This window comes from Erythrolamprus reginae, chromosome Z (genome assembly GCF_031021105.1).
Source record: "Erythrolamprus reginae isolate rEryReg1 chromosome Z, rEryReg1.hap1, whole genome shotgun sequence".
Taxonomy (NCBI): Eukaryota; Metazoa; Chordata; class Lepidosauria; order Squamata; family Dipsadidae; genus Erythrolamprus; species Erythrolamprus reginae.
In genome coordinates, this window is record NC_091963.1 from 16,383,395 (window position 1) to 16,408,340 (window position 24,946).

At 42.3% G+C, this 24,946-nt stretch overlaps 1 protein-coding gene across 9 annotated transcripts in view; it reads left to right on the forward strand.

The window, feature by feature from the left end:
* Nucleotides 1-24,946, forward strand: part of PFKP (phosphofructokinase, platelet) — a 99,520-nt gene that overhangs the window by 23,511 nt on the left and 51,063 nt on the right. For 7 of the 9 annotated variants that reach the window (XR_011556920.1, XR_011556921.1, XM_070729168.1 and 4 more), the window contains exons 3-5: nt 7,065-7,142; nt 10,660-10,849; nt 19,851-20,016. Coding sequence is in view for 7 of the 9 variants with exons in the window: in XM_070729168.1 (XP_070585269.1) it covers nt 7,065-7,142; nt 10,660-10,849; nt 19,851-20,016 (434 nt within the window). In the remaining 2 variants the exon portion in view is untranslated. The remainder of the gene's footprint in view (nt 1-7,064; nt 7,143-10,659; nt 10,850-19,850; nt 20,017-24,946) is intronic. The other 2 variants (XM_070729173.1, XM_070729172.1) reach the window with 1 other exon arrangement.

Genomic DNA, 24,946 nt, shown 5'->3' on the forward strand with positions numbered 1-24,946 from the left:
AACTGGTCTGTGCATGCACAGGAAGCTTTGAGCATGCACAGGGCATTATTTCCATGTAAATTTGGCTCTGGTGGACAGATTTCAGCTGGAGGACCAGTTTAGGGGTGTGTCTAGCCAGCCATCACTGCCAGTTCAGCGAGGTGGTGGTGGGAATTCCCGCTACCGGTTCTATAGAACCGGCAGGAACCCACCTCTGATAAGAGGTAGTCCTTGACTTATGACTGCAACTGAGCCGAACAATTCTATGGTTAAGTGAGACATGTTTTAAGCGACTTCTTCCCCATTTTACGACCTTTCTTATTCATTCATTCATTCATTCATTCATTCATTCATTCATTCATTCATTTATTTACTTATTCGATTTTTATGCTGCCCTTCTCCTTAGATTCAGGGTGGCTTACAACATGTTAGCAATAGCACTTTTTAACAGAGCCAGCCTATTGCCCCCACAATCTGGGTCCTCATTTTACCCACCTCGGAAGGATGGAAGGCTGAGTCAACCTTGAGCCGGTGATGAGATTTGAACCACTGACCTACAGATCTACAGTCAGCTTCAATGGCCTGCAGTACAGCACTCTACCTGCTGCGCCACCCCGGCTCTTTCTTGTCACCATTGTTAAATGGACCACTTCAGTTGTTAAGTTAATAACATACAATAGTTGTCAAGTGAATCTGTCTTCCTCATTGATTTTTTTGCTTGTTGCAAATCCCAGCAATGGACATAAATATGACCCAAGCATTAGCGGGTTGCTACCTTCGCTTCCCAGCGTGTTTTTGCTTTTGTGCATATGCAGGAAGCAAAATATCCTGAGGGGACACGTGCATGTGATTTTGCATGCGCAGAAGCAAAACCATGCTGGGACATGTGCGCGCACATCCAGGAGAAACGAAGCAGCGTGCACAGCGCGCCGGTAGTGGTGGGATTTGGAATCCCTCCCCTTGGAACCAAGCATCTGAATTTTGATCCCATGATCATGTGGATGTTGCAAAGATTGTAACCATGAAAATTGATCACAGCGACCGCTTTCTGCTGCACGAATCCCAGCGACCAGTTAGGTCCCACAGAGTGGGTCTTCTCCGGGTCCCGTCAACTAAACAATGCCGCTTGGCGGGACCCAGGGGAAGAGCCTTCTCTGTGGCGGCCCCGGCCTTCTGGAACCAACTCCCCCCAGAGATTAGAATTGCCCCCACCCTCCTTGCCTTTCATAAACTACTTAAAACCCACCTTTGCCGCCAGGCATGGGGGAATTGAGATACTCTTTCCCCCTAGGCCTTTACAATTTTATGCATGGTATGTCTGTATGTATGTTTGGTTTTTATATTAATGGGTTTTTAATCATTTTTAGTATTGGATTATTATTGTACGCTATCTTATTATTGCTGTTAGCCGCCCCGAGTTTCCGGAGAGGGGCGGCATGCAAATCCAATCAATCAATCAATAAATAAATAAATTCACTTTCTTCAGCGCTATTGTAACACCATACAGTCACTAAACAAATGGTTTTAAGTCAAGGGCTTTCCATGCTGTGAAATTCCCACTGTTGGCTGAGAACCAAAGGAGATAAGATAAATTCGTCTAAGTCTATTTAGAGAATGTCACTTTGAAGGAAGTCGATGTAATGATCCACTAAAATCTCAACTTAGATTTACTATGCAATACGTTGCAATCTAATTCACTTTGTTGCTTCTGTTTTTTGCCAGATAGGAGAAATAATCATGCTGGAATTCTTTTATAAGTTTGATAGATTGAGCGAGTTCCAAATCCCTTATCTTTATTCAGCTAACGGCTTCTCCCACTCTTCTCCCACCCTCACCCCTCTGCTAGAGTTTTGCCAAGCAATTATATGTGTGCTCTGAGGTTGTGGGAAAATGGAACTCCCTTGTCAGCCGAACTGCTGTTCTCATAGCTCTTTTGTGTCTGTTCTTGGTCAGTGCAAGCAAGGCATGCTAAGTTTAGTATTCAACAAACAGAATTCAGTCTGGGTACGTTTCTTCCAGGGAAAGATTGTGTTATCACTCTCGATTCCAGTGCAATCTGCTTTAAGATATGAAGGTGTGTCATCGAAAACAGACTTTTATTCCTAACAGCCTGGCTGAGTTTGTAGCCTGAAACTGGAGTTTCTAGAACTAAGAGCTGGAATTTTTGTCAGGGAAGCCTGGAAGGTCAGCTGAGTTGGAACCTATGAGTTTGGAGAGCAATGGCTGGAAGTCAGCCGAAGTGGTACTTTTCTGCTGTGAATACATTTCTGGAAGTAATAACAACAGTAGTATTGGACCTTAGAACGCACCTGTTTCAACCCCCTGCTCTGCTCTTGTAGGAGATACTATGTCTCTTCCAGATAAGAAAAAGGAGGGCTTTTAAAGTGACAGTTAATTTTCTGTAGCTCTCTGTGATCATAGTGTTTAATCAGAGGCTGGAGGCTCAGGAAAAGGCTAATAGCTCTTTATTAGCATTCAGGAACAGTTGAAGTGACCAGCTCGATGTCTAAGTGAAATTGGGAAACAAGTAGCACAACCCGCACCTTATATACATGGTTACTAGCACAGAGATTGGTGACGGTGTTTCAAGACTTGGCGCTGGAGCTTCCTATTGGCTGAGCCCGGAGGCTCCTCATTGGTCGCGCCCAGGCTTCCCATTGGTTGTGCTAGCAGGCTGCTTATTGGTCGTCCTGCTCCAATCAGCTATCACCTTTATTATACAGCTTGCAAACATAACACATTTGAAAAGAACAAACATAACACATAGCATCTCAGGAAAACATAAGGCTGAAAACCTATTCCTGGTTTTAATAACACCTGGACAACATCCCTATGTCAACGTTCCAATTAATAAATCAGAGTCCAAACCTTGGCCTTCTTCCAACTTCGAACTTATTAACAGAGCCATGTTGATTATGAACTGTAGTCAACCTGATACTAACTTTTCCTACAGTTCTCCATCCAGGTTAAGGTTCATCCCTCATCCCCACACCCACAAGTTCATCACATGGACCATTCTGTTTCTATCAACGTCCATGATCCTCCCCTATATTTCCAGCTGGTGCTGAACAAAGGATGACCTTGAATCTTTGGAAATAATTTCTTGTAGTATTTTTCCCTCTAGTGAAACTACCCCTCCCCAATTCCCACTGTACTATTCTATTTATGGCAGGCCAAAGTCTCTAACTCAAAATGATGGCTTTAGCCTGACACCCTGTTTCTCAATGATTCAGTACCTGATTTTTTATGGCAATTTCCCAACCACATTGCTATATCCCAAAGCTGATTTACTATGGTTATTTTAGGCAGCAGCGCTTAGATTGCATTAAATATGACTAATGAGTTAGTAGATTATTGACCTTGCACCTTAAAAAGGTCTAATTGCAGTTCAAACCTATCCATCTTTCTTCTGGATTGATCTCATATTTCTCTTGCCTCTTTTCGCCAGGAAAAATGGGGGATTTTGGTTTATTTACATTTTTAAAAATCTATTTCACAATATGAAAATAAGTGATTTGGCAAGGAAAGCCCAATAAAGTAGTTAATCTTATGGTGTAAAGTTATATGCATCAATAACAATTAAACCCAAAGTTTATGTTGCTATGAAAAGCAATTATTAAGTTAGCAAAAAAATCTTGAATACCCGGTTCTTATCTAGAAAAGTTCGTAAGTAGAGGCATTTGTAGGTAGAGGTACCACTGTACTTTATTAAATGTACCAGGTCTTCATTAGGTAGGGTATATCCAGGGGATGTTAGAAACATCTGAGCTTGAAACTCAGAGGTTTTAATGTTACAGCTTTGGGGAAAGGAGTTGGAAATTAAGGAATTGTGATCAGTAGTGGGTTTCACTTACCTTTGCTACTGGTTTGGAACTGTGAACGTATGTGTGCGCGCAATTCATGCTTGGTGCTTCTGCGCATGTGATGAAGTCTGTGTGGATAGGTGGAGCCTCCCGTTGCTGCTGCTACCAGTTCGCCAAACCAGTACTGACTCACCACTGTAACAGATAAGTACAGATGTTAAAAACCTCTTTCCCTCATTTCAAAATATAAGGTAGAGACCAAAAAAAGCCAAAGCCCCTTGTTTACCTGACTATTTCCTTAACTTTAAAAAAATGAATAAAAGATCCTTTAATGCATGATTTTTGCTGCCAAGGAGAAGTAGAACATAATTGGAGATATTGTTATTGCATTATGGAAGCTTTTTAGCAAAGGGCAATTGATTCCCAATTCCATATCTAAACATTAGTATAATAGTGGAAGATTAGGGTAGGATAGGATAGGATAGGGATGGAAAGGAATGGAATATTAGCGTAGAGTAGCATAGAAATAGAATGGAATCGAATGGAAAGGTAGGTTAGAGTAGAAATAAAATAGAATATTAGAGTATAGTAGGAATAGAATAGAATAGAATAGAATGGAATGGAATATTAGAGTAGGGTAGGGTAGAAACAGAATGTAATGGAATAGAGTGGAATGGAATGGAAGGGTAGGGTAGAAATAGAATAGAATAGAATATTAGAGTAATCTAGGATAGACAATGGAACGGAATGGAATGGAACAGAACAGAATATTACAATAAGGTAGGGTAGAAATAGAATGGAACGGAAGAGAACAGAATAGAATAGACATAACAGAGTTGGAAATGATCTACTTTAACCCTTTTCAAGTGAGAGACCCTATACCAGTGGTGGCGAACCTTTTTTTCCTCGGGTGCTGAAAGAGTGTGAGCATGCACTATCACGCATGTGCGAGTGCCCACACCCATAATTCTATTCTCTAATTGATATATTCTATTCCTAAATTTTCACTTCTATTCTTTCTCTAATATATTTTACTCGAGTATAACCTCTATAACCTTCATTGTGTATTGTTGTGTATTGGACAAAATAAATAAATAAAAACAAATAATTCAATGCCTGGGGAGGGCGAAAACAGCTTCCCCTGCCCCCCGGAGGCCTCTGTAGGCCAGAAATGACCTGTTTCCGGTGGTTTCTGGTGGGCTCAGTAGGCTTGTGTTTTGCCACTCCAGGCTCCAAAGGATTCCCTGGAGTCAGGGGAGGATAAAAACACCCCCCCCCCACAAGGCTATCTGGATGCAAAAAAATGCCCTGCCAGAGTCTCTGTGTGAGCCAAAAATCATGCCGGTTGGAACAGAGCTAGGGCAATGGCTTGTGTGCCACCTCTGGCACCCAAGCCGTAGGTTCGCCATTACTGCCCTATACCATCTCTGTCCGTTCTCTTCCCAGTGATGGGATGGTTTTTTGAAATCAACCCACTCCAATAATTAATTGTTTTCGCTGTCAGCAAATTTCTCCTTAGTTCTAAGTTGGACTGATCATGTGGCTTCTGTCCATAGTAGAGTATAGATATGAATAAAGTAACAATATCTGTCTACCTTGCCCTGAATTTAGACAGGCTACTCAGGATAGGTAAGGAAACATATGCTGGGTGTCTAGAATAGAATAGAATAGAATTTTTAGAATGTCTAGTTTGTAAATACAATTTTAATAATAAAAGTCACATTTTGTTTTCATTATTGCACTTGACCCTAATCTTCCTCTATTACATCTTTCTCTGTTGACCTATATGAATTCCTGCTGTTTAGTAAATTACAGACATACCACTAACATGGGAAACTCATTGCAACATTTCCTGTTTTACATAAGATTCTATCAGTATTGGTAGACAGTTGGGATTTAATTTAAAAGGTTGGTGAAGTATAAACATGCACGCACACACCAACACATTTCAAATATTTTATGCAACAGAGCATGTAGCGGCTTGCTGGAAACCCTGAATATAATCTTAATGTTGGCAATTTGTCTCTTAGTAACGGGATAAAGCTCTTCTAATGAGCTGCAATTGTACAGTTAACTTAGTACTTTCCGGGACCAGGATTTCAATATTAACACTGAAGATTTTATCAACTTGCTCTACTTAATACTTTCGATTATATTAGCTTTTTTAATAAAAGGAAACCAAAAAATGTCAGGCTTAACTCTGTTGACAGCAATGGATGTGTCAATGTAAGTTTTTTTGTCAATGAATCAGAAATGAATCACATCTTCCTTTTTCCAAGACATTTAACCTATAGCCATGGGGTTTATTTGGGTGTCAAAGTCACGTATGCAGTAGAAGTCTGATCCTTCTTAATGTTTTTCAAGAGGGGTCAAAGATGTCATCAAAACTCTAAATGTACCTGACCTTAATCTAAATAAAAGTCTCAAAATGGGTGAACAGTGCAGTCAGGAGGTAGGGAAAGCCAGTAGGATGCTTGGCTGCATAGCTAGAGGTATAACAAGCAGGAAGAGGGAGATTATGATCCCGCTATATAGAGTGCTGGTGAGACCACATTTGGAATACTGTGTTCAGTTCCAGAGACCTCACCCACAAAAAGATATTGATAAAATTGAACGGGTCCAAAGAAGAGCTGCAAAAATGGTGGAAGGTCTTAAGCATAAAACGTATCAGGAAAGACTTAATGAACTCAATCTCTATAGTCTGGAGGACAGAAGGAAAAGGGGGACATGATCGAAACATTTAAATATGTTAAAGGGTTAAATAAGGTCCAGGAGGGAAGTGTTTTTAATAGGAAAGTGAACATAAGAACAAGGGGACACAATCTGAAGTTAGTTGGAGGAAAGATCAAAAGCAACATGAGAAAATATTATTTTACTGAAAGAGTAGTAGAAACTTGGAACAAACTTCCAGCAGACGTGGTTGGTAAATCCACAGTAACTGAATTTAAACATGCCTGGGATAAACATATATCCATCCTAAGATAAAATACAGAAAATTGTATAAGGGCAGACTAGATGGACCATGAGGTCTTTTTCTGCCGTCAGTCTTCTATGTTTCTATGTTTCTAAAATGAAATCGCAGTGATTTGTAACAAAGGAAATGCACCAGTTCCTTGGGATTTTTCCTCTTCATGTACTTGCTTATATTTCTAGAGTGTAAGGTGAAAATTTCATTATCTGAAAAAATACATCTCCTCATATGTGTGATACATTCTCTCTCTTCTTCTTCTTTCCTTCCCTCCCTCTCTCTCATATAAACTGATACTCTTTTTCGACCCACAGGGATACCAAGGTATGGTTGATGGGGGTGAAAATATTGTCGAAGTTACATGGGAAAGCGTTTCAAGTATCCTCCAAGTGGTAAGTACCGAATTAAGGGGAATGTTAGTACAGATGTTTACCTGATAATATGCTAAATCATCCTTAAGAGAGAGAAGCTAGAGCTCAAGTAATGTGTATATTTGAATGAACAGGATTATTGATTCAAAGGTGTTTTTCAAAAGACAGCTGGCTTGTTATTTCCTTGAGGTAGAACAGGGGTGTCAAACTTGATTTTATTGAGGGCCACGTCGGGGTGGTGTTTGACCTGGGGGGGGTAAGGTGGGTGTGGCCAGTTTGACATCACTTGTGTCGAGGGCATCTGTGAAGGCACAAGTGCTCTGCCAGAGAAAATAGGCTCCATTTTTGGCTGCGACAGACTCCTGCAACCCTCTGCCACTGAAAATAGAGGTCCAGCAGGTTGCAGGAGGCCTTTGCAGCCAAAAAAGGAGCTTGGGAGCCCATTTTCACTGTTACAGGCACAGCGGGCTGGTCCTTTGCTGGATCCAAACCCTGGGCCTTGAGTTTGATATCCCTGAAGTAAAAGGAGAAGATGTTTCACTTCTCATCCAGGAAGCTTCATGAAATGATGACTTTTACTTTTACTACTACCATAGTACCTCTACTTAAGAACTTAATTTGTTCCGTGATTGGGTTCTTAAGTAGAAACGTTCTTAAGTAGAAGCAATTTTTCCCATAGGAATGAATGTAAAAGCAAATAGTGCGTGCAAGCCCATTAGGAAAGAAATAAAAGCTTGGAATTTGGGTGGGAGGAGGAGGAGGAAGAAGAGGAGGAGGAGACGGAGGAAAGTGAGGTGAGGGGAATCAAAAAAAGCCCAAAACTTTAAGGCTTTGAGGCGGTGAGGAGCATGCGCCTCCAATACACCCGGCACAAGGCTGCCTCCCATACACTGCCTCCCATACACTGGCTGCTGCTGCTTCCTGCTGCCTCTTCCTTCCCATGCTGAAGGGCTCTTCTCTTTTCTCGCTTGCTCACTTTGTAGCCAGTGCCTTTCCTTCGCTGTGGTGACACCTCGGCTGCCCAGAACGAAGGGAGCGTTTCTTTCTCTGGGCGCGCTGGCAGAGGTTTATTCCCTGTCCAAACGCCCAGAGAAAGGAAAATGCTTCCTTCGCTCTGGACTGCCAAAGCCTCCTTAAGCGCCACCAAAAGGCTCCTCTGGCAGCCCAGATGGACGGAATTAAAGGGGGAATGGCAGGAAACTGCCTTTCTCAAATTTAATAATAATAATAATAATAATAATAATAATAATAATAATAATAACAACAACATTATTATTATTATTATTATTATTATTATCATTATTATTATTTCTTCCTCCTCTTTCTCTTCTTCGTTTTCTTCTTCTTCTTCTTCTTCTTCTTCTTCTTCTTCTTCTTCTTCTTCTTCTTCTTCTTCTTCTCTTCCTCCTCTTCCTCCTTCTCCTCCTCCTCCTCCTCTTTGCCGTTCTCCTCCCTCCCTCCCTCCGTCCTTCTCCAAAAAGCCAGCCCAGTTGCCTTTTGGAAACGCACCTTTGAAATAACCATAATCATACACATTAAGACTTTCTAATATCATTGTTTTCTGTTGCTCTCCAATTTTTCCAGTGGGATTGCAGCAGAAACTATACACCAAGTCTGGTGTCTTTTCATTCTGCTTTTCACTTGTCTAATTATCACACCTTTTATTTATTTATTTATTTATTTATTTATTGGATTTGTATGCCGCCCCTCTCCATAGTCCATAGACTTTTACAAAACTTTGTTATGCTGGGAGTTGTTAATTAACTGCTTTTGGGTTGAGGAGGGTGCTGATCTTCAGCTTCAGTTCCATGGCCCTTTTCTACCTGCTGAGGAATCAGTGAAATATCTTGAAAAGCTGCAATGTTTTCAACTTATGTAACAATTTTATTTTGTGCTGATAGAATGTTCAATTGATTATGGACCATCAAATTGGTGTTGATTGTTAGTGACCATGTGGATAACTTTTCTCCATGATGATCTGTGCCTAACCTAGTCTTCCAACACTGCAAAGAAATTTTGTTGTGCCTCTAGAGGCAGGTGATAGCACAATACCTGTGATTAAGCACTTGATAAAAGGAAATAGAATATCGCAATCATACACAACACAGATTCCCTGTTTCATAAGATTTGGCCAGCACCCAAACTTCCTTCTGCCTCCTATTATAATCTTACTGTGTTTACACATCTACAGGGCATTTTGAGGGTGTGGAGGAAGAGAACAGCAAGTTCAATGAAGTTAGGAAAATGGAACAATGACAGATATTTTCAGTTTTGAAAATAGGAATTCCATGTAGCTTTGTAAGACACGTGTTATTTTGAGTAAGATGAGCACCATGCCTGACAGTTGTAAGAGTTGTAATTTCTGCATCTTTGAAGGGAGTATACTAGCTGTGAAAGAATGTCACGTATATTATAAACAACTTTTATTATCTGCCTATCATTAGTAATATAAAGAAAAAAAAATTCCTATTCCAATGGGCCATGAATATTGCCTATGGATGGGTGTTTTTCAGTGTAATTTTTTTTAATTTTTCTCCAACATAGAATAAAAGTGATACATTATTTCAAACACAACACTAATGCTTATTATTAGTGTTGGGTGAACCGAGCCCTCACAATTCAGGTCTGTACCGAATTTTGTGGTGTTCGGCATGTTGGACCCGAACCCGAATTTTTTTAAAAATTTGTGATTTAGTTCGCCGTTCATGCTGAACACCGGGAAAGCCACCGCCCGGCTGTCATCTACTGAGAAGAGAAGGAGGAGCCGGGCGCCGGTGGCGGTGGAGGAAGGCAAACACTGGGGAGCTGTCAGCCGGTTGGAGGCACAAAAGGAGCTGGGGAATCCCACAAAGAGATTCCGGGGGTGGAGCTATGATGTCACGTACACCAGCAGGTTGCTAAGGACGCCAAAGTGATCACTTCCTGGATTCCATGGAATCCAGGAAGTGATCACCTTGGCATCCTTAGCAACCTGCCAGTATATATGATGTCAAAGCTCTGCCCCCGGAATCTCTTCATGGGAGGGATTCCCCAGCTCCTTCAAAGGGAGGTCTTTTCATGTAAAAATAAAAGTTTTTATGTTCACGTGAAAGGACCTCACTTTGCTTGCGGCGCTGCTGCGGCGTCCTTTTTTATAAAAATAAAAATAAATAAAAATAAAAAATCCGTAAAAATAAAAAATGATGGAATTCCGGGGGTGGAGCTTTGGTGCCATGAACTGTTCGGGTTCAGGTTCGGCCAAATTTTGTGCAAAGTTTGTCCGAACTTGCCGAACCCGAACACCGTTGGGTTCACCCATCACTACTTATTATCAAACATAAAAAGATTTTTTCTTTCTTTTTTTAACTTTCTTGTAGTCATTCAGTGGAGGCTCTTGTGACTCTTCCTCTAAAGGACTCTATAAACTTATAATATCTTATATATCCTTGCACCTCTTATATACCTTTTCTCCATCCAATATTAAAACATTATGGATGATTTATGGCCACTGAAATGAGCTCTATTTTTTCTCATCTGAAGTTTTATTTCTGTCTTTTAGGGGGGCACAGTTATTGGCAGTGCTCGCTGTAAAGCTTTTCGGACTCGTGAAGGTCGTTTGAAAGCGGCCTGCAATCTAGTGAAGTGTGGAATCACAAACCTTTGTGTGATTGGGGGCGATGGCAGCTTAACTGGTGCTAATCTCTTTCGGGAAGAGTGGAATTGCCTGTTAGAGGAGTTGGCAAGAAAGGGTAAGTTATCTTGTTGCTGTCAAAGCATTGAATCGCCATTGCATGGCACAAGAACTAGGTAGTGCTCAACTTACAACTCGTTGCTTAGAAACTGTTTGGAATTATAATGAACCACCCCCTGATCACATGACTAGTTGCTTGGCAACTGGACTGCAGCCATTTGGAGCGTTCTGTAGTCACCTGGCCACATGTTATGGTGGTTTTCCTGAAAACTAGCTTTCAGTTTCGGGTTTTGGCAAAACCACACCCATAGCAAGCCATTGGTCTGCTTAACAACTGTCGTATCCATTTAACAACTGCAGTGGTTGCTTAACCACCACTACAAAAGAGATTGTGAAATCAGGTTGGCCCGGACTTGCTTATAGCCATCATGAGTGATAATTGTGATGGCTCAGTTATGGTCTCTCAGTTCAAGGCATTGTCCAATCATGAGAATGTGAGCAGGGTTTCCTAACTCCACATTTTCAACCCAAGTTGTGACAAAAAGCAATTTTAACTAATGACAGCTGTGATATCTAGATAGTGTAGAAAAGGACTCAGATATCCGTAAAAGGTTCCTTCCTTGGGAGACCTAGTTTGTATGTAGAAGATCCCAAATTCCGTTGTTTGGAATTCAGGCATGTTCTAAGTCTGGAAAACTGAGGCAATGGAGAAGGCAGAGGGAACGAAAAATTTGGACTCTGATCTGGGAGCATCCATATGGAACGTTCTGAGACATCATCCTGTGCCAGATTGTTTCTCCCGGTCCTTCGCTTAATGAATAATGAACAGCCTTTCGATATTGCACAAATACGTAGTCATAGCAGCAAGACAGGGTGAAACCACTAGCTTTGTAGCTGTCATTGTAAGAGATGAAAGGGACTTTGAATTTCTTCTAGTTCAACCCCCTGCTAAGCTAGAGAACCTATACCAGTGATGGCAAACGTTTTTTGGTGTGTGTGTGTGTGTGTGTGTGTGTGTATGGTAGCATGCACGCATGTGCCCACCCCATTCCCTTATCTCCCATACATGTGCACATCTGCGCTGCGCATGTGCACAATCTGCCCAATCTCTGTGTATGTGCAGAGGCCCCATTGGGATGGTGAAAAAATGGCCAAACGGGCAAACCGGAAGTTCAAAAAAATGGACTTCCAGTTTGCCTGTTGTGCTGTTTTTCACACTTGGGAGCCTTCAGGGAAGCTTCCTGAAGCCCCAGAGTGCAGACAAGGGCAACGAGAATGATCAAGGAAATGGAGCACCTCCCTTATGAAACCAGGTTGCAACGCCTTGGTCTTTTCAGCCTTGAAAGATGGCATTTAAGGGGTGATTTGATTGAAGTGTATAAAATCATGCATGGGATAGAAAAGGTGGATAGAGAAAAATTATTTTCTCTATCACACAATACTAGGATGAGGGGACACTCCATAAAGCTCATAGGTAAGAAATCGAGAACAAATAAAGGGAAATATTTCTTTACCCAGAGGGTCGTTGGTTTATGGAATTCACTTCCAGAAGAGGTCGTGACAGCTGTCAGTCTTGATAGCTTCAAGGCAGGATTAGACAGATTCATGGATGCCAAGTGTATCTGGGGTTATTGAAACGGATGTCCATGTACCGCATCTATGTTGTTTGAGGCAGGCAGGATTCCCTTGAGTATCATTTGTAGGGGGTCAAGGGAAAGGGAGGGTTTTGCCTTCTCTTTCTCCTCAAGATCCCCATGTACAATTGGTGGGCCATTGTGTGACACAGAATGCTGAATTCGGTGGGCTTTGGCCTGATTCAGCATGGCTCTTCTTATGTTCTTATGTTCTCAAACAGCACAACAGGAAACCAGAAATCTCTTTCTCCAAACTTCTAGTTTGCCCATTGGGCATTTTTTTTTTTGCTTTCTGAAGCTCCGGAGGGTGAAACTGCCTTTCCGAAGGCCAAAAATCCTATATATGTGCACTGGAGTTGACATAGGCCAACACCGTGCGTTGCCTCTGATATGGCTCCGCGTGCCATCTGTGGTACACATGCCATAAGTTCGCCATCACACCCCTATTCCCTTTCAGACAAACGGTTATCCAATTTCTTCTTTAAAGAAGCCTCCAGTGATGTAGCAACCAAAACTTCTGTAAGCAAGCCATTCCACTTATTAATTGTTCTAACTTTATATATGGAGCTATACCCTTGCTGGCAGGCATGGGGGCCGTGAGTGATGAGACTATCTCTGGCCGATATGAGATATGATTGGATTGGATGAATGTATGCGAGTGTTCATGGGGTCTTTTAAATGTTTTTTAGTAAATTTTTGTATTTTAGAGATATTAGATTTCTTATATATTGTTATATTAATGTTGTACGCCGCCCTGAGTCGCCTCGAGAAGGGCAGCATAGAAATCTAATAAATAAATACTAAATAAATAAAATAAATGTGACATTGAGCAGTTGTGTTAACTTTTCCGAATATACTTGGTGCCTGTCACGTAGGGAGATTCACAAATAGGCTCCCAACACTATTGGGCATAGAGTTGGTTTGTGCACACTTTAGAGCCGATGTAACTTTACAGTTTACAGTTTAAGTTTACAGTTTCTTCTTGTACATTTTCTTTATTTCCCCTTGGGAGATTAAATCAGTTTTCTTTTGGTCTTTTAGTTCTTTACAGGCCACAACCACATTTCCAGAGATAATCTCCTGCTTGGGTAATTTCATCAGTTGTATCAGTTCTGAGTTTCAGCTATCTTGCTGACCTCATTTGTCTACATCGTTCTTTTTGCCTGCAACTTTATGAGTTCATTCTGGTCTTCAGTTTTACCTTCTATTAATTTTTCCTCTTAACCCCCCCCCCCCCATTTGTGTGCTGAAATGCTTCATGGCATTTCAATTTCACTGGAAATAATTAATGGTTGGTCTGTCTATCATATAATTTCATATCATATATCATGTCATATCATATATCATATCATTCATGCATCCATGCATCTCTCCATCTGTCTCTCTGTCTGTTTGTCCGTCCATTACCTGTCTGTCTGTCTGTCTGTCCGTCCATTATCTGTCTGTCTGTCTGTCTGTCTGTCTGTCTGTCTGTCTGTCTGTCTGTCTGTCTGTCTGTCTATCTATCTATCTATCTATCTATCTATCTATCTATCTATCTATCTATCTATCTATCTATCTATCTATCTATCTGTTCTGTCTGGGTCACTCTGGAAGCCAATACCAACCCAAAAAGAGAAGCCAGACACATTGGTAAAAGGCAAAGGCAGTTTATAAAATTCAAGAAAAACACAGGTAACAGAAAATGTCCTTACAAAAAGGAAAATGCTGTATCTTCAGATATATCCACGAAGGCCAAAAGTCCATGCAGCAATACAGAATTCTAGCTGCCAAACCAAGGCTGTAGATAGCAGACCTACACCTCCCACGGATCTTCCAAAGCTGCTGGGCCACAAGCCAGGAACAGAGACGCCGAGAAAACAATACAGGATAATGCCACGCCAAGCTGATAACACTCCACATGGCTTAAAGGGCTTGCCTGCCTTTTAAACCCTGCTGATGAGGACCACACCCAAACCCAGCTGTTTCTAATTCAATGGTGATAATATTTCTTTAACTGCTCCTTTCGTTGCTCTGAATGTCTCTGTTTCATGTCAATGACAGCTTGTGCGTCATCACCTAATGACTCCAAGCTACTGGCTTGGGAGAGCCCCCCCCCCCCCCGGGGCTCTCATGCTGTTCTCCTTCATCCCATTCCTGATTTTCCTCTCCTCCGTCCGACTGTTCAGCCCCCTCCTCTGCGCTGTCATCCTCTTCCAGGCATGGAGCCAGCAGAGACACAGCCGGTCCCTGAGCAGCCTCAGGCTGAACCACAACACTATCTATCTATCTATCTATCTATCTATCTATCTATCTATCTATCTATCTATCTATCTATCTATCTATCTATCTATCTACCTCTATCTGTCTGTCTGTCTGTCTGTCTGTCTATCATCCATCTATCATTTATCTAACTAACATTATCGCTTGGGAAGTTTTAGAACTTCCCATCTCCTTCACAGAGGGATTCTGTGCTCTTAAGTGCTGATTAAAGTAATCAATGCCATTTATAAACCATAATTCCAGTATGAACCACAGACAGAGTGCTTCAAATCGGTTGCTCTTGTCAGAACAGCATGCTGTTTGTCCTTGAATTGCCTGACAGAAGACATATGCAGTGAACTGTGGCAGCATTGTCTTGATGTCTTGCTTTTGTTTGCTTTTATAAATGAATAGACTCATTGACGGAGCATGTCTTGCAAATGAAGCGAGAAAATGAGTGCCCAACAGTGCGGTAAAAGTACTGTGTACTAGGTGCTCCTAACATGGTCACTTTTATTTACTCAGCTCCTATTATTTGCTTTTCTGATATTGCTGCTTGGGAACTTTGCAGTCATTCCTTTTATACACATTTCCCATGAAATTTCCTGCAATATTTTTTGCATCCATTCGTTTTCTTGATGATGGATCAATGTTACTCCCTCATTGGTTTTTTTTAATCCATTGCCAAGTCTGATCACTCCCAACATTGCACAAAGACATCCCTTGTATCCTTCACTGGCCCATATTTTGCTCATTTGTTGCAGCCTTCTCTCTGGGCTTCAGCTGTCATTGGTTTCTAATTCCACTCCACTCCATTCTTCTTGTCCTTTTGATTGCTTGTGTCAACTTCTTTATTTCATGTTGTTCACCCCCAACATCTTATGTGTGAAATCTTTGGCTGAAGTAATCTCCCCCACCCTTTATTTGTTAGCCAAATAAAGTCTGTACCTGTTCCATTTATCCCTGCCTTCCCTTCCGTTTTGTGTGTGTGTGTGTGTTTTCTTTTTTCCCACGCCAGATCTGGATAACTATTAAGTTTCCTGTTACGGATCCCTCCTTTTATATCAGTAACAAATTGAAGCTGCACGAAGACAAGGATTAATTTGGGTTGCTTCACTGATCTAGGGGTGGCCTAAAGCAGTGATTTTCAACCTTTTTTGAGCCGCGGCACATTTTTTACATTTAAAAAACCATGGGGCACATTGAGGGGGGGGGGAGCTAAAAAAAGTTTGGACCAAAAATTATCTCTCTTTCGCTCTATTTCTCTCTTCCTCTTTCTCTCCCTTCCTCTTTTTTTCTCTCTTCCTTCTTTCCTCTTTTTTGCTCTCTTTCTCTCTCCCTCCCTCCCTCTATGTCTTTCTCTCTCCCACCTTCCCTCTCTCTCTCTCTCTTGCTTTCTTTCTCTCTCTTACTTGCTTTCTCTCTTGTTTTCTTTCTCTTGCTCTTTCTTTCTCTCTTGCTCTTTCTTTCTCTCTTGTTTTCTTTCTCTCTTGTTCTCTTTCTCTCTTGCTTTCTTTCTCTCTTGCTCTTTCTTTCTCTCTTGCTCTTTCTTTCTTTCTCTTGTTTTCTTTCTCTCTTGCTTTCTTTCTCTCTCTTGCTTGCTTTCTCTCTTGCTTGCTTTCTCTCTTGCTTGCTTTCTCTCTTGGTCTTTCTTTCTCTCTTTCTCTTTCTTTCTTTCTCTTTCTTTCTTTCTCTCTCTGAGCTTCGCGGCACACCTGACCATGTCTTGCGGCACACTAGTGTGCCACGGCACACTGGTTGAAAAACACTGGCCTAAAGGACCCCTTTCATTTCATATATATTTTTAGGAATCGATTCCTTTCCTTGAGAGAAAATAATCACCCACTAGGAGAGTTGAGCAGAAACATAAATAGGTCAAGAGGATGAATTAGAGCCAGCAATTTTATCCTTTAGAAGAAAGGCTGCATCAGTATCAGAATTCTTTAGTTTGGAAAAGGATGGAGAGCATGACATTTACTGGCTACTTTTGTTGTTATTTTTAGCTGACTTCTATTTTTAGGGTGAATGTTAAGAAACGGGAAAGCTGAACTCTGATACTGGAACCATCATAAACATATCTAACATTCACAGCCAACAAATTATCTCAAAGCTTGCTCACTGAGTACATGAAATTGTCCAGACGCTAGAGATCTTTTCTCACTTTCATATTTTTCCAATTCTATTTCTTATTTCTATAAACTGTAATATTCCACACACGAAAGCTATTGCAGTAGTTGAGTTTCAAACAGGAGTGTGCAAGTTCTCACCCTGTAAAAAGGGAAAGTAAAAGTTGACAGAAAGTTTTTTTCCTTCTCTCTCTCTCTCTTTCTCTTTGCTAAGCTTCCTGTTTGCCTGTCAGTTATGAAAATGGCAGTTCTGAAAACGCCCTCTATTTGTGGTAAGAAAAATGACTACGGAGATGAATTTGAACCACCCCAACAATACTGATCGTGCAAGTTCTCTTGTCCTTCAGATTTTTGGCCTACAAGAATATTCTTCCTCTCTGAAAACTCTACTCTTTTTGGTGAAGCTGGCATTCATAACTAATGTCATTATCACTTTTAGACTTCTGGAAATATTTGCCTTTCCTTGTGAATGGAACAGTGAGAAATATCCATGATTTGCCATTTCTTGATTAAGTTTGCAGGCCTCCCTCTTGGCAGATGATGTCAACTTTATAAAACCGTTGCTAAGGGACCTTTTCAAGGCCTCGTAGGTCTAGTGAACGGTCCTAGGGCTTTGTCAAAGCACATGGCAGAGTCTATATTTAAAGAAGAGATAAGCCATACGTGGAACCTTCATGAATTATAATGATTAAGTTTGCAAAGGGAGAAAGCCCATGTAGAAGTGGCTCAGATCCACCAATTGAGCCATTCTTGGTAAAGTTAACTACTTTAATTTAAACATGAATAACAGTATTGTGTAGTGGACTTCTGCAGGCAAGAAACAGACCATAGACACAACAACATTTATTGACTGAAAACTAGAACTGAGGAATTGCAGGCAAATCCCTGTAATTTTAACTCTGGGAATCACCTTAACCAATCATAATATTCAAAAAAAGCCTGTCCAAATAAATTTTCCTCCAAAATAGTTGAAAGTAGCAGTAAGGGCAATGGTGAAATCCATTTTTTTTTACTATCGGTTCTGTGGGCATGGCGTAGTGGGTGTGGTATAGCTTGGTGGGTGTGGCAAGGGGAGGATACTGCAAAATCCCCATTCCCTCCCAACTCTGGGGCGGCCAGAAGTGGTATTTGCCAGTTCTCTGAACTACTCAGAATTTCTGCTACTGGCTCCCCAGAACCTGTCAGAACCTGCTGGATTTCACCCCTGAGTTAGGGTCATCTAAAGTTTAGTTTCACTTTAGTAGGGCGTAACACAACTATATACATTCAATACATAACTGTTGTGAGTGTTCCTCATCCATCTCTGGTAATGTTAGATTCTGAGGAGGATGAGCCAGGCCTATCTTATTACCCTGGAGCAGTGGTGTTACCAGCTGATGCAGAGAGTGAGAGTGAGGGTGAATGAACCTGAAGGACGACCAGAGGTGGCAGATATGCCAATGACAGTAGAGTCTGATTTAGAGAATGAGGCTGAAGATAAGGAGCCTTTGCTAGATGCCCGTTTTAGAAGACTAAGGAAAAGATAAGAATACTTGTATGGGAAAAGGAAGTAGTCTGTAGTTTGTAACTCTAGGGAATTATTGATCACTTCCTATAGGTATTTAAGGGTGGTGTATGGGTAATTTGGGATGGAGTTTCAATGTTTTACAATGGAGTCAGATGATATTTGAGGTCTCAGCCAGGTTGCACTAGCCAATTGTTATTTTCATGCTAAAATCCTTGGAGTAAAAGTGCCCTGTCTGTGGAGATGCTGGGAAGCTGTAAAAATAAGTCTGTGAAACTGGAGACTCCTTATCTCATGAAGGAATTCACAATTAGCTTTGATATTTTGTAGCAGCCTAGCTGTGAGACTGTTTTCTTTTAATTATTCTCACTGAGGAGGTGCCAAGATGAACTTAAAGGTATGAACTTGGCTTGTATAATGAAACTTTATATATAAAAAGAGTGATTTGAACTATCAGCGGGTGGATTCCTGCTTTATTCTCAGGCGATGTAGGCCCGGGATAGAACAATAACAATAGGGTAAAATGTGCAGAGTCCTACCGATAAGTCTAAAATGGCTTTTTACTGACTCTCACAGCGTAAAAACTTAACCTTATGGATGTGAATCCCTATGAGAGCATCTTTGATAAAGTCAATCCATTAATACTATAATTCTCCTCCTCCTCCCTCCTAATGGGCAATGGTTGTCCAAAGTTCAAGAGAGGCCTTATTCAAATCTGCTACCTAATTATTTCATACCCATGTGGGGGAAAAATACGGCTTCTCAGACATTCCGACAGTATCTAATGAGGCTAGTATTCATGACATCTAGAGGTGGGTTCCTCCCAGTTTGGACCGGTTCACCCAAACAGGAAGAAACCCACTGGTCACAATGTCATGATGACATCATGGCGGTGGTTCAATCAGTGCCAGTCCGTGGGTTCCGCCATCTTTTTTTTAAAATGGACTTTTAAAAAAAGATATTTGGGGGGGGGATTTTTTTAAGGGGGGCTCTTTTTTCTTCCACACATGCTGAGTCTCTGGCACTATGCATGCAATCACCATCTTGCTTTCAGCTTTTTTGGGGAGGGAATTTTTTTATTTTTTTATGGGGGGTGGGGTTTCCTGGTTTTATTTTTCTTCTGCATATGCCGAGGTTCCGGCGTTGTGAATCTGGTCACCATTTTGTTTTCAGCTTTTTGGAGAAAATTATTATTTTATTTTTTGGAATTTTTTTGCCATTGTGCATGTGTTCTCATGCTTTGTACATGCAAGCCAATAAGGCACAGGAGGAAGCGAATCAACCCCGAGGTAAGTTAGATCCCACCCTTGAGGGTGGCCAATCATTTTTTTCATCCTTCGTAAAATAGCCAGATATTATTGTACACAGCATATAGTTTGACTCTTTTCATATCATGTCCTTATATGATTATGCAATGCTAAAGTGATATTTATATACCTTCAGGTTATAAGATCGTCCTAAATATGTCTCTGAGATTCAAAGGGAAGGGATGCTTCCTGGGTACTTCTGGATATATTATTACTTCTTTCTTTTTCTTTTTCTCTTTTTGCTCAGGTGAGATTAAAGAAGAAGCTATAAAGACCTATGCTTACCTCAACATTGTGGGAATGGTTGGGTCCATTGACAATGATTTCTGCGGGACAGACATGACCATTGGCACAGATTCTGCCCTGCATAGAATCATTGAAGTGGTGGATGCCATCATGACTACTGCTCAAAGGTATTTGATTCACTGGAAGCATGTCAGAAAGTTTGGGGTGGCCTATGGAAAATTCAAGTAAAAGCTAAACATCTATAGTTTTAAGAGTTACGCTGAAATGCACCAAAGCTGTTGGTGCATTTTCTATTTCAAACTTCTGTTAAAATTCCAAGGTAGGGAAGTAATAATCATATATCACATTGTTTGTTCTATATTTTATGACCAAGAGAGGAACTAGTTACAATGTCAAGATGGATTTGTTCCTGAAAATAATATCCCTGCTTCATATTTTAGAAAATTATGAAACCATGGCTTTGTATATTTTTCTGCTTTCAGTGGCAGTCAAAACTTATCTTGCAACAGGCAAGTTATACATAAAAGCTGTATTCATAGATTAAACTAAGCCAAAAGATAATTTGTTGATTTAGTACAACTTGTACGAATTTATTCATTTTGGTTTATAAATCATAGTATGGGGTTAGATGTGAACAGACTTCAGCAAGTCTAGTTTCAATGGTTAAGCACATTTTGGCTTAGCTTGATATATGAATCCAGATTCTGATGGCCATTTCTCACACATTTTTCTAGAGAGAGGACCATGAATGTGTTGGCAGAAAATTCCCTGTTTATTTCACTTTTTTAGCGAACCAATTGATATGGATCCCTTCAGGAAGATTTGCCATAGCTGAAGAAGTTCTACAGTGTTCTGTCTTTTCAGGAAGATATAATGCACTTTAACATTTTTGGGATAGGGTAGTCTATACCAGTGATGGCGAACCTTTTTCTCCGTACTGAAGGAGCGGGTCCAGCAGTCACATGGGTTGCTCATGTCCAATCCGGTGGAACTGAGCCTAGTATTAAAAAAGCTTGCCGGATCCGCCCCTTCCCCAGAATTCGCTCAGTTCGCATATCCTGCGGTTGTATTGTGATAGCTCGTTCAACATTCTAACACCTTCCCTTCGATCTTTCCTTCAAAAAGTAGTAAGATTTATTGTATTTATTTATTTACTTGCACTAATTGCGCCAGCCGTTTAAAAGAAAAAAAGACAAAAAGCGGCTCGGCTTTTTTCCTTGGGAGAAGTTGCGGTTTCGTTTTCCCCCGGCGGTTTTGCCGGTTACGATTCCTGCGGCCGCTTGTGGATTCTTCAAATCCTTTGGCCTGGAGGTCCTGGTGCAAGTATTTATCTATTGAATTATTGATTATTTATTGTATACAAATATTTAAGGGCTTAAGAAATACCTCCTGCGGAGTGAGACGCCTTCCAGTCTCCTGGACTTAGTCGATCGCTTTTCCTTTAAGAAATTCTACGGAGCGATTTTTTCGGCGCGAAGGCCTTCGCGCCCCTTTTTTTAAATCTAGGCCTCTCGTGTTGGCCTCCTGCCAGCCGCGTAGGCCTCAGTCCACCGCGTGGATCCCGGAGCGGGCCTTGGGGGTCCCAGGCTAAATTCTCCACCGGCTAAGCCTCCAACCAGAGTGCCTTGGTTTACTTAATTATAAAGTTTAGGGAGGCTGGCCCCGCTGGATTTGGGGGCACGAACTCTGGGTTTGCCCAGATTGTCCTCAAGTTTCAGCAGCTTCGAGGCCTCGAAGCAGGATCCATTCCTCTTGGGAAGTCCTTGAAATTCTTCTCCTTATTATTCAGTTATTGGCTCAGCCTTGTCTTCTGTTAATTGTCAGACTATGGCTACTTCTTCCCAAGAGAGGCACAACTAAAGGTCCCAGAGAGGCCAGGCCTACAGGCGATGAGATTACTAGTATCCCCCAGGCCTCTTCCTCCTCTTCTCCAGGGGCCCGCCCCTCGACCAAGGTCACCAGGGCCGAGAAGAGAAGGGACCTAGCCCTACAAAAAATCCATGACAAATCAGCAAAACGTTTGAAAGTGCAGGCCCAAGTAATCAGTAGTCAAGACCCACCAGAGGCCTCTAGTCTGCCTCCTTCTGGGGTCCCTGTGTTATCTCTGGATGAGCCAAACCTAGACAGACCCCAACCTAACCTATGGGGCATAGGTCCAGAGGAACCAGATATTATTGAAGATTCCCCCCAGCCAGGATCCTCCCAGGCCTTTAGGGATTCTTCTGCCATTTCTGCTGATATTTCCAGTTTACCTCCTGAGTTCCAATCTATTTTTGCTGTGTTGTCCAAAGCCATTGATGCCAAACTCTCCACCATCAATGAGCTTCCCTTACCTCTTCCTCCTTCTCGTCCCTCCCGCCCTTTGGGTTCCTCCCCAGCGGTCAGAGCTCCTATTCAGGATGATTCAGAATCCTCCCAGGATGAATATGAGGATGTAGAGGAGGATGAGGACCCTTTCCAGGGATTATCAGATGATGAGGAATCCCAAATAAAGGTCCCTCCTCCAATTACTATTTTTCCTTCTCAATTATTCAAATCTCTCCTCCTCAAAGCTAGAATTTCTACGGGATTAGCGGCCCAGGAGAAACAAGCCTCCACTTCCACTGATCCCCCGGAGGAGAATTTACCTTACTTCACAGAGGAACAGGAGGATAACGAGGTAATTCCTATGCCTAAATTGTTTAAAGATGCCTTACTCAAACAGTGGGATTTTCCAGCCTCTGGCCTTAATCCCTCCACCAAGGACAGAAAGTTGTATAAACTCTCCTCTTCCTATGAAGAGCTTCTTTCCTTTCCCAAACCAGATGAACCTGTCAAGATTCTTCACTCGGCAGCGGCTGTGCCAGGCGAGGCGGAGGAAGTCCTCCGCCCAGAGGACAAGCGCATCGAGCAAATGCTCAAAAGAGGATTCACCGCTGATTCCTGGGCCATTAAAAGTTCTGCAGCGGCCTCCTTTTTCTCCAGAGCCATGCTGCTGTGGCTTCGCCAACTTCAACAGCACATTCCTCCCGATGACTTGAGAGGTCAACAAGACTTCAACAAGGTCTTTGCAGCTGCCCAGTACGTGGCTGATGCCACCTTGCAATCTACTAGATTTTCTGCTAAGTCTATTGCAGCTTCTACAACGGCAAGAAGACTCCTATGGATTCGCCCTTGGCAAGCGGGAGTTCGCCAAAAGTGGCAGTTATCCCAGGGCCCCTTAAAGCGCGACCTTCTCTTCGGTGATCTTCTGGATCCACTCCTCACGGAGACCACGGACAAGAAGAAGGTTTTGGGTCCAACCACGAAAAAGGCTACCAAAACGCAGTCCTTTCGTCGCCCAGGGCGCCAGCAAGATCAAGCGGCTTCCTATCAGAGATCTCCAGGTCAGTATTCCCCCCGCTTTCGTTCCCAAGGTAGGAACTCCAGGGGTAGAGGGTTTCGCTTCCAAAGGGGAGCTTCCTCTAACAGGGCTTCAAAAAAACCTAGATGGTAATCTTACCTCCATTCCCATAGGGGGTCGCCTAGCTCATTTCGCCTCTAATTGGCGTCTCACCTCCAAGGACCCTTGGGTCATTGACACAGTTCAAACAGGCCTTCTTTTAGAATTTATTTCTCCTCCCCCTAAACGTTTTATTTCCTGCCCTTCTCCCAGGTCATCCTCAGATTGTAACCGTATGGAGGAGGCCATTTCTCATCTATTGTCCATCAGAGCCATTCAACCGGTCCCTTCCGGTCAGAAGGGTCTAGGTTTTTACTCCATCCTATTTATGGTTCCAAAGTCCTCCGGAGGTTGGAGAGCCATTTTGGATTTAAAGAAACTAAACCTATTCATCAAATATAGGAAGTTTAAGATGCACTCCTTGTCTTCTATTTTGGCCGCCATTCACTCGGGAGATTTCATGGTCTCCTTAGACCTCACTGAGGCCTACCTTCACATTCCTATAGCCAAATGCCACAGAAAATTTTTACGTTTTTCCTTTCAAGGCAGGCATTTCCAGTATAGGGCGATGCCATTTGGCCTTTCCTCGGCCCCTCGGGTCTTTACAAAGCTCTTGGGGTCCCTGGCGGCCTATATCCGGGCGTCTCCCATCCACATTTTATGTTATCTTGATGATATTTTGATTCATGGGAACTCCCTAGAGAGAGTGACAACAGACCTTTCTGTCACCATGTCAGTCCTCCAGGACCATGGATTTTCCATCAACTTTGATAAAAGTCACCTCCAACCTTCCACATCCATTTCTCACCTGGGATCCATTATTGATTCAAAATCCTCCCAGGTTTTTCTCTCTCCCGAGAGAAAACTCAGTATAGTGGAGTTAATTTCTAACATTTTATCTAATTCTTCAGTATCCATAGTTACTCTATCTTCCCTTTTGGGGAAGATGGTGTCATGCATAGGCATCATTCCCTGGGCTCGCCTTCATGCTAGGGAACTCCAGTGGCTCCTGTTGCCTTTTTAGAGATCGGGGCACAGCAACTCAAATCGACGCATTGTCATCCCACTGAGTGTTCGCAGATCCTTCAAGTGGTGGAAGTCTCCGGCCATGGACAGAGGATCCCCGTTCAGGTGCCCGGATCAATTTGTCATCACCACAGATGCCAGTCTATCGGGATGGGGCGCCCACGCCCAGGGGATGATAGCCCAGGGCACGTGGTCCCCGGAGGAAGCTTCCAGGCCAATCAATTGGCTAGAGTTAAGAGCCGTTTCCCTGGCTCTGAAGCATTTCTCTCCTCGCATTCCCAACCGGCACGTTCTCATTCTCACCGACAACATTGCCACAAAAAGCCATATCTGCAGACAGGGGGGCACGAGATCCAAGGCTCTCATGAGGGAGGCCCTCAAGTTGGGCCTTTGGGCGGAAAAACATCTCCAGTCGCTCCTAGCCGATCACATCTCGGGGAGTCTCAACGTCCAGGCGGATTGGCTATCCCGAGCAACGATAGACCCAGGAGAGTGGAACCTCCATCAAGACCTGTTCCATCAAATCACTCTCAGATTCGGCCTACCAATTCTGGATCTCTTCGCGACCAATGCGAACGCCCAACTCCCTCGCTTCTATTCCAGATTTCCATCCCCGGGAGCGGAAGCAATCAATGCCCTCCGGAGTCCAT